Source organism: Zerene cesonia, chromosome 4 (genome assembly GCF_012273895.1).
Source record: "Zerene cesonia ecotype Mississippi chromosome 4, Zerene_cesonia_1.1, whole genome shotgun sequence".
NCBI classification, from domain to species: domain Eukaryota; kingdom Metazoa; phylum Arthropoda; class Insecta; order Lepidoptera; family Pieridae; genus Zerene; species Zerene cesonia.
Window position 1 is genome coordinate 5,705,192 of NC_052105.1, and position 10,439 is coordinate 5,715,630.

Consider the following 10,439-nt stretch of genomic DNA (forward strand, 5'->3'; position numbering starts at 1 on the left):
TTTTTTTATTACATTAAATTATTAATAAGTAAATTTCGGTTTTTTTTGCGCCTTCGCGGGTCGGTCAATTTAATTAGCTTATCATTTATACAACAAAATATCTTTTTTTTTACTAAATTAATAAGCACACTCATTATTTTCGGTTAGGTATTATTTCACATTAGTTGTTATTATTTACATTAACTATTTTACTTAGGTTAAAGGACTGCGATATTCATAAAACGTTTATTTATAAAAATTTGATTGTCATTCTATCGCTTTAAACCTGATTAGAGGAGAAGGTCATGCAATGGTTATTTCAATATTATTCAATTAAAAAAAAACATTGATTTTCTTTTGGGACAGTAACACTTCCAGTGTTTGTTATGAAGGCGCCATGTGCACTTGACATGCCTAACTGTATTTACTCTTCCCACGCCATTTTCATTACGAAAGTAAATTTGTGTGAAAATAACATTGTTTTTTTTTGTCTGAAATTCATTAATTATTTTGAGGCTCCCTTTTTTATCGCTAAAAATAGCTATTGAAAGGAATAACATTTTTTCAATATGTGTGGACAAACACGAAATAAGGCTTTTCTTAAGAACATTCAAGTGGATTACAAGTTTCCATGTATGTGATCCCTAATAGCAATATCTTTAACTATTTCGCTGTCTTATGCTTTTCTTAATCCTACCCTTCAGTTCAGTCAGGTGGATGTCAATTCCTCTTCCATTAAATATCGAAAGTCTATTTTTTTGAGAAAACGCAAATAAAACTGCATTTTATTTATGCTTCAATTTATTTTAAATCAAACTCAAAAAATTTTAAAACTTTAAAATAGGTAACATATTTATCAATTTGTGATCCTTCTTAGCGACGAACAAAGCTTTAGGAAATGTACCCCTTTTTCCTAAACCAAAAGGATTAAAACTACAGACATTTGGAGATCAAGCACTCGTACGAAACAAATATTTTATTAGAAAGATAGTGTAGAATTTATTTATTTAGAGCAAAATAAAGTTGTTACATGTAGCTTTTTTAATATAATTGTTGTTAAACAACAATAACCCCCATTCAACTTGTACTAGATTTTACTGGGACCACACGGATCAGCTTTCAGCATCAACTTTCAAATAAAACAAATTAAATAATTAATATCGGTTCACTCAGACGAAAGTTATTAATAATAATTCCCTAACTACTAACTACACGTGGACACTAGTTGACGAAACAAAATTACTTTCCTCATACACGCGTATGAATCACGTGGCGTGTATTGATGACAGCTGCATTTATTTTTAATTGAACGTACAAATAGCTCAGGGTGGGGTAAACTTTATCTCTGCTTTTATTTTATAGTGTCGGTCAACGCAACTCTTTTATTTTTCATTTTTCTATTAATGACATCAAGTTCAAAGGTTTTTTTTATTCAGTATTATAGTGCAAGGTTATCTTTAAATACAGACTGTTTTGTGTTTAATTTTATCTGAAAAAGGGACCGTTACCACAGATAACATAATACTGTGTAACATTGAGACGTAAGCAATGTTTTTACGGATGAAGAAGCCACTAAAAACGATATGTTAAAAAACCCTCATAATTTTTAAATATAAACGCATTGCTTTTCAACGACGAAATGATAATTATTTATGAAATAACATTAAAATAAAACAAAAATAGTACAGTTATAAATAATAATACTATGTAGGTACGGGGATATATAAAAAATATAAATATTCGAAATAGATTTGAAAAATATTGAATTCAAAAATAGAACTTAGATATTTTTGGTTATAAGGTAGATGTAATAAATAAATACTAATTGGTATCGTATTCTCGGTTTAAAAATCTTATGGCTGTTGCCACTGAGTGAAACTTATGTCAACTATAGCAGATTCCATCGAAGTATATCAAACATCGATATCGAATTCTATATCGAGCATCGGTGTAGTATTCGATGAAAATACTATATTTAACAGTGACCATCTGGCATCGAAATGGGTCACTGAAAGAATTATCAGTGCATCGGCGACCTATAAACCCGCGGACTTATCGATTTCATTGTATTTCTTGGCTTCTCTAGAGATAGAACTGTCATATTATAACAGTTGTAAAACACTGAGATGATTTTTTGCATTTAATTTTAAGCTCTTACGCTGACATTATTCTCGGTAGGTTGCATAGGGGTAATTACGAATGACGAGATAAATAAAATAATATGAAATAAAATAAAATAATCATGCGGCTAGTGATTGTGTAGAAATATGAATGCTGTTATTATTCAACCTGTATATTTTTACAATACTGATAATATAAAAAGAGTGTCTGGTGGTGGTATTCCCAATTTTCCGAAAGTGCCCCCATCATTAGGTAATTCTCATCATTCTGGACATATCCACTAAGTCATTTTTTATAACAAAGGTATTTAGAAAACGATAATGGATGTAGTAAATTTTTACCCAATCGTTTTTACGCGTTTCCATTTTGTTAAACTTACACTCCGTACTTCCACTTATAAACATTGTACGCAATATTACGACTAGGCACAGGGGTCAAAGGTTAATCCCACACCGATCCTAACTAAACAAGGTATAATAACAATATTATAATATTATCACGTGTCGAATGTAAAGCTAGCCAACGTGCATCACTCGCTACTTTCTCAGTGACATTCAAGCAACACTGACATTTACGTAAACATGGCCGACCTACCCACTACAAGTATTTATATTTCACTCGACGTTTATGGAGTTCTTTATTTATTACGTTCCCGGGAATTGCCATAAATTGAGGATTACTGTTTAGGGCGACACTACAGTCTCAAAGGATCTTTCGCGTGCTATATGAGTAGATAAATGGTTGCTAATGGTTATATAAAGCCTTTTTTTAAGAAACTGATTGCTTTTCCAGAAAATTTTCAATGTATAGAAAAATTATAATGAGTATTTTTGAATATTTCATTCATTTCATTTCAAAGCTTGCTCGACTCCAACACTAAATATATTTGTTTTTATTATACATCTATCTATTGACTATGTCGTTAGCAATCACACATCACATGTAGGTACATAAGGTTTTGTTTGCATTTACCTATTAAGTAATCGATTGTTTACTTACTTCATATAAGGCTTCACTTACAATATCGGACTTAATTATATTGTGTTACAGTACGTTTTGCTAATTATTTTGCTAAGGTTAAAGGTTAGCTCGCGTCGGCTCGTGTAAGTCACGTTGTCAGTAAGAAAAGGCATTATTTCATTTTGACCCAGGTTTAATGCTTAGAAGAAAACTTTAATTTATTTTCGTTAATTACGAAACAAATTACGAATGAGATATGCTATGTAACAAAGAAATAATGCAAGTAAAAAAATAAAGTTTATATTTAAATTTGATCTAGGAATCCAGTAAAATGAAATTCCAAAAGGATTTCTAAGTAAATCGTTTTGTACAGATGACATTTGATACTAAATTGTCACTTAAAGGTTTGACTTTCCCATTCATAGTTGAATCACATAGTAAGCTTGTTTATTACCTACCTTGTTAAATTCATATATCATATTCAACAAAACGTCATCGAGCAAAAGTTGAATAAAATTATGATAAACTGCTTAAAATTGTATTTTAACAGGGACACTTGCGAGTCTATAGTCATTAACAATTTTAATGAACCTTTCTGACGTTTATGAAATGTTATTAAAGAGAACAATTTTTTCATAAATGTTTAATCAGTCAGAGCAATTGAATAATATAAAAATATCAATACTAATTTGCTTTACTCTCGTATATCATACTCACAATTAGAATTTACATATTAATAAAAAATTAAAATACTGTGACAATAGTTTAAATTCAGCGTGAGAATAACACCCAATTATTGTTATAGCAAATGAATGCAGTGCTGGCCAAATGTGGGAAATAAATTAAAGCGAAAAGCTAGTTATAAATTCTAGAATACAATGGAAGCGCTCCAATGGCGACCCGTTGGAGTCCTATATTTATGATCAAAGACTGAAATATTTAGGTTATGAATTCAATTTCATCTCTATTTCGCGGCAGGCTTTGTTTCGACTTCACTTTGTCTCAATAAATGGAAAGATTTGAGTAAGCCTTATTATACCTCTGTAAGGCTTCTGCCCTATGGAATGGGTATTAAACAAAATGTGGGTTATTATTGGACCATTCAAGTGTTATATACCTTTTATTATATTTATATTTAAGGTTTGGTAAACTAACTGAAATCTATCATTCTAGTAATTTTAAATATGTATGGTTATTATTTATTAAAGCTAATTGGGTGCATTCTGAACTGGATTCCTTTATTATTTCAATATATTTCAAAGACACCAAATCGATAAATTCTCTGTACCTGTATACTTTTGAGGAGTTTAAAATTTCGACAAGAAGACTGCTAAATTTAAAACGGTTTATTGAAGAATCAACTTCACGTAATAGAATAAAAATCTCTTAATCTTCACGAATATATCTCGCGACCTTTAAATATTATTGGCCCGAAACCGTACCAGGGTAGCATAATACGAAAGGAGACATCAAAATATTTGACATTGGCTGGCTTATTGAAACTCGTCTCGAGTACGTACCGCGGTAACGCGAATTCTGTAATGAAGGTTGTAATATACCCGTATTGGCTGCTTTATGTACATTTTGTTTCGGGACCTTCTCCGGGCAAATGTAGGTCGGCAGTATTTACTGGAACTTTTGGGTGAGCTGGCGAATTTGTGCTTTATGAACCTTGATATGTCAACGCAAACAACAGAGTTTCTTTTGTATAAAATGGAAATGAACCATGAAATTCTTCATATAAGTAAAATAATATCATGTTTACATGTAACATGTAACAACTTGTGTTTCAATCATGAAAAGCCTGGTTAGCCGCCATTAAAATCGTCAGTATTATTCTCCCAAATTTATATATAAAAAAGCCTGTGTACTAATTCATGGCTATAACACGGACTATAATGTAGATTTCTAATAACTGTGCTTAATTCTAAGTTACGATCGTATAAATATATATTTTAAATATCCCATTATAATCTCTTTAGGTTTTGTTTACGTGATAAAAAGTTCCACCTCTTTAAAAGGTTCAGCGCCTTGGTGTGAAATTTGAAAAAAAATTGTAGTGAATTGACTACATGTAGTCATATATTAATATATCCTACTTCCTACTTTAATATTATAAATGCGAAAGTTTGTAAGGATGTGTGTGCGTTTGTTGCTCTTTCACGCAAAATCTACTGAACCGATTGCAATTAAATTTGGTAAGTAGGTAGCTGGACAACTGGAATAACATATAGGCAACTTTTTGTCCCGATATTCCTACGGGATACGGACTAACGCGGGTGAAGCCGCGGGGCGCAGCTAGTATATATATAAATTACATATCCCGTTGTTTATATATATTAAGATATAATCTACTCAACCGATTTCAATCAAATATACATACCATGTGCAGTGTGATCCAACTTAAAAGATAGATTAATTTATATTATTACAATTACGATAAATGACTACCCGGGCGGAGCCGGAGCGTACAGTTAGTTCATGTATACAATAAAGTTAAATTCTTTCATGCTCTAAATTTACATGTAATATTGATTAATATGGATGCGTAGGTAGTCGGCACGTACCTACAGCTACGTCTTAGAATGTGAAATACAGATACAAATATGAAGTGGGTGGTTTACAGGCTGGTGAGCATTTTCTATACACGTTTAAATTTTAATTTAAGAACACCTATAGGTAAGTGTTATAAATAACTATGCAACTATAATTATATGCTGAACGTAAATTTAAAATTTCTTTCTAATATTTTAAATATTTAAAAAAAAATTAAGACTACGATAAATGTAAAAAGGCAGTGCAGCTGCGGTACGGAATACAAGTGCCTTTTGTTTCTTCTCGAGTGAAAAGTATTTTAACGTAGACCGGTTTCAGTTCAGTAAAATGTTGCGCTACCGACAAGCGCATATGCTAGGTAGCGATTTAATAATATCTGTTATCGGGAACTCCTTAGTATATACATGATCGCCAATGCATGGGATCACAAGTCTACTATAATGATATACTCACTAAATTGGGAAAGATAAGGGTAGGACCTTTACGTTCCGTTCCGGTCCGTTTCCATTTCCTGACCCGTCCCAGTCTATTCCTTCTTTCCAGTTTAATCCTTTAATCTTTTCCTTTTCCCTTACCCCATAAAAGCAGGCAGCGCATTCGTAGAAGCACTACCTTTGCGAATGTTCATGGGCGGTGGTGATCGCTTACCATCAGACGCACCGCTAGCTCAGTTGCCCGGTATGACATAAAAAAAGTACCAGCGTGGTAGGGCCAGCGCAGTGTCGGTATGACTTAGAGTAACAAATTATTATCTACAGGTGTATGAAAAAAAATTATGATTAAAAAAAGTTATCTGGCATATTGTAATGCTTTTCAACCGAATTCAAAAACAGGAGGAGGTTGTCAGTTCGGCTGTATAATGTGTGTTTATTACCTCATAACTTTTTACTGAGTGAACCGATCTTTACTCCTTGCTTAAGGTGGTGCGTCACATGTGGTCCCAATGGTTTAGTTCTGACAATTTGAATAGAAGGTTAAGTTTTTAGTTATTGGTGCATGTATTAGTATTATACTAACGTCGTTTAATTTATTGTTGTATTGTCGTCTCTACTCCGTATAAACATAACTATTATAAATAGTACAGGAGTTTGTTAAGAATTTAAATATACAAGTATCACTACCTATACGTAAAACTTTCTTAAATAAGTATCCGAAAAAGATACATTTTAGTTTTAATTTATTCATCGATTCTCTATGATTATCTCTTTGAACATTATATTTTTGTTAAAGCTGGCGAATGGCACAGTGCGACGTTCTGGGTGCTGGTGGTGGGCGCAGCGGCTCTGCTGGCCATCATCCTCGCCGCGGTCGCCTGCTGGGTGGCCCGCAGGAGGTCCTCGCTTGCTCATAAGCTTGGTAAACCACAGAAATTCTCCTGATTTATTTATTTTAACCTTTCCTATTGAATGATCAATCATCAAACTTTGTAAGGTGATAAATGTCTCTTTTATGCTTTTTACATTAATTCTGATGTCTGATTAATACTTTAGAGCAGATAAAACAACAAAAAACATTATTTATATTCTTGTAGCTGTTATTAAGTAGCAAATGATTAACACTTATTGTTTTATATTCGTTCATAAAGAATTTGATAATAAATACGAAAAAAATCTGACATTTTCTATTTATTTATACTAATCGTAAGAATCTCTTAACTACTCCCTATTTTTTTTTTCGATATCATTATACAGGCGGCAAACGCGGTCCAGACAAGGCGCTAGTGTTCCAGCCTCCCCGGCGCGCCACGGCGGTCCGCTCGCCCGGCTCAGCCACTCACTACTTGCGCAAGTCGCCGTCGCCCACCGCGCCTGCGCCAGCGCCGCCGCAGCCGCAGACTCCCGCTAACCCGGTGAGCGCGGACTCCTACGTATTTTAGATAAAGCTAGACTATCTATCTAACTGCTATCTAGCTGAAGGGTTACACATTACAATCTGCAAGTTAACCTTGGAACCCCGAAAAGAATGGTACCTTTAAAGTTACTTATTTTGTAAGTTGTTGTAGTTTAAATTAGTTGTTGTTGTATATGTTAGATGTTAGGACATACTGTACCTACCCTTCTAAAATCATACACATAATTTAACCAAAGAACCAAAATGGCAGACTCGTCGTTTTTGAGCGACCTCTGAAGGTAACCGGATAAAAGGTGGATTAGGATATTTTAACTTACTTAAATAAAAATAAAGGGTGGTTAAAACACACTCATCAGTACAAATCTGCACATCACTACATAGTATAAAACAAAGTCGCTTTCTCTGTCCCTATGTCTGCTTAAATCTTTAAAACTACGCAACAGATTTTGATGGGTTTGTTTAAATAGATTGAGTGATTCAAGAGGTTTATATGTATAGTAACATCAATGAAATTACTTCAAATTTAGCGCGTGCGAAGCTACGGGCAAAGGCTAGTATAATATATATTATATCAAACTAACTGCCGCCTGTCGGAACGAACGTTTCAATAAAGTTTGTTATAGCAGTAATGTACCTTGTAATATTCTATCGAAGTTGAATTTAACTTTAATTAATTTTGCTGGCTCGACATTGATCTACACTTTAGAAATTTCAGACGAGATTTTTTTGATAAACATACATGACTGACTTTTACAACGTTGACATCCTTAAATAATATTTATCTCAAGAGATGTAACAGCTCAATACCTTATTTCAATGAATAGAGATACTTACATATAACTCTAAGATGTTGTAAATATGAGATGAATACGATATACATTCTTAATTAAAATAGATATTTAATATATGAAATTTTCGTGTCACAATGTTAGTTACGATACTCCTTCGAAACGACTGGAGTGGTTCTCATTACATTTTGTCTGAATATCGGGTAGGTCTGATAATCGGTCAATGTCTATTTTTCATTCCCCTAATGTAAGAGAAAGGCACAACAGCGTTTGCCGGAGCAGCTAGTAATAATATATTTCTTCGTAGCCGTCTGGAGGTAACAGCCCCCACTCGCCCACGGCGCCCACTGCGCCCTCCGAGCCCGCGCCGCTCAGCAAGGAGCTAGCTGATGTCCACGCTACCGAGAAGGTCAAGCCCCTGGAGCCTGAGACCAACGATGGCAAACTTGGAGACTTGCATTTTAAATTGCGGTAAGTGCACTTCTCTGTTCTGTTTTTATGATCGTATTACAAAAGATGCAGCACAAAATGATTAGTGTTGTGAAGTATTGTTTATAATTCTTTTGTATTATGTTACTTTTGGAGATGATGTAATCATTATAAAGTAGGATACACTAAACAGCAACGGATATTATTGAGGAAGGGCAAGGTGTTAAGAGTTTTATAACGAAATTTGAGTTATTCACAAATATCATTTAATTTCATAGCGATATCTTGGAAAAAAATTAATTTTTTTAACATACTTAAGTATGAATTCGCAAAAAAAATACGAGTTTCAAATACATCAAATCTATGTACATTTTGTTTTCGTCCTTCATCATAAAAAATACAAAGTTTATACTGACGCAACTCGAAACTCTCTCTTTGAAAGTCTTTTCGTACGAAGTCTTAAAACAATTTGACTTTTCCGATTCAAGAGCTTTAAAATAATGATGAAGAAACTTCCAAATTTTTCCAAGATAACAAGAATAATATCAATGTTTGCTTACAAAGTAGACAAGTAATTACATCATATAGAACAATTCTTAGGGTTTACAAAGAGAATTAAAATTACTAGAAATTTCATGAGACGTCGTTGAATATTATTTAATTATCATTGTATTGCTTTTCTATTCGTGTGTATGTATATTGAATAACTTTATTTTGTCAAGCCTTCGTCCAAATTAAAAATCGTGTTAGTACGTTCCTTGTAAGCTACGGTTCGGATTATAGATGTGAATCCGAGAGAATATAAGTGAGATCTTGCACAGAGTATAAAACTATCCGTTATGTCTTACCAAATATTTCTGGTTTCTAAATTATGCAGATATGTATGCTTACTTCATACATATCTTAATGATGCCCATTAAAATACAAACTGATGTTGTATTTATAGATGATCATACATTTGTTAACCTAAGTTATATTAACCTTGAAAAATCTTTAAATAGTGATAGATTTATTAAATAGAAATAAAATGCATGTAAATGCATATATCCTTATTTGTTTATACCTAACATAATCATTAAGGATACCAATATGAAATTGCAATTAACGAATCAATTTCCCCACGCGGAAAATCGTGGTCGAATCATATCTAAAACGCAATTTTATCAATATATCTATACGTTATGTATGATGACCGCCAATCAATACTTGGACACCCCGCGCCGCCCGGAGTGAGGCGCACATATATCAATGTCCATTTAGCGTCACATTACTCAGTAATAACATTAGATAATTTAGCGTTGATTGTTTGAAAAACTGTTTATTGAAAGATATAAAGCTCGGAAATTTCCTGTTCGCGTATAAATCTGTTCTCTGCCTGTAGGAAAAGGTCAACAAATAAACTGAGCTTATTGATTCTGGTATAGAAAAGCGCTATAATAAGGGTTAACTATATGAAATACGACATTGCGTAGATTACGCTTTCTCTACACATGCATGGAATTGATTTTAAACAAGCTTAATTTTTTGTGAACAAGGACCATCGTAGACATAACAAACACATGTTTTTAATACACGTTTCCTAATATGAAAAGTTTAAAGGTTATTTCCTACCTGAATTTAATTAAAAATAGCTTTTTTGGGGAGGATTAAGATTTGAATCATAGTATATTTTCTGGGAAATCGTAGTTTATATCCTTCGTTGTAACGAGTTTGATATTCAACAAGATTATTTCGCCAGAACAAAATCTTACTTTC

The 10,439-nt window shown here is 33.0% G+C and overlaps 1 protein-coding gene across 1 annotated transcript in view; it reads left to right on the forward strand.

Moving 5' to 3' along the window:
• Positions 1 to 10,439, forward strand: part of LOC119839736 (synaptotagmin-4) — a 24,776-nt gene that overhangs the window by 6,646 nt on the left and 7,691 nt on the right. The window contains exons 2-4 of the mRNA XM_038366170.1: positions 6,847 to 6,972; positions 7,308 to 7,465; positions 8,563 to 8,726. Coding sequence (XP_038222098.1) covers positions 6,847 to 6,972; positions 7,308 to 7,465; positions 8,563 to 8,726 — 448 coding nt within the window. The remainder of the gene's footprint in view (positions 1 to 6,846; positions 6,973 to 7,307; positions 7,466 to 8,562; positions 8,727 to 10,439) is intronic.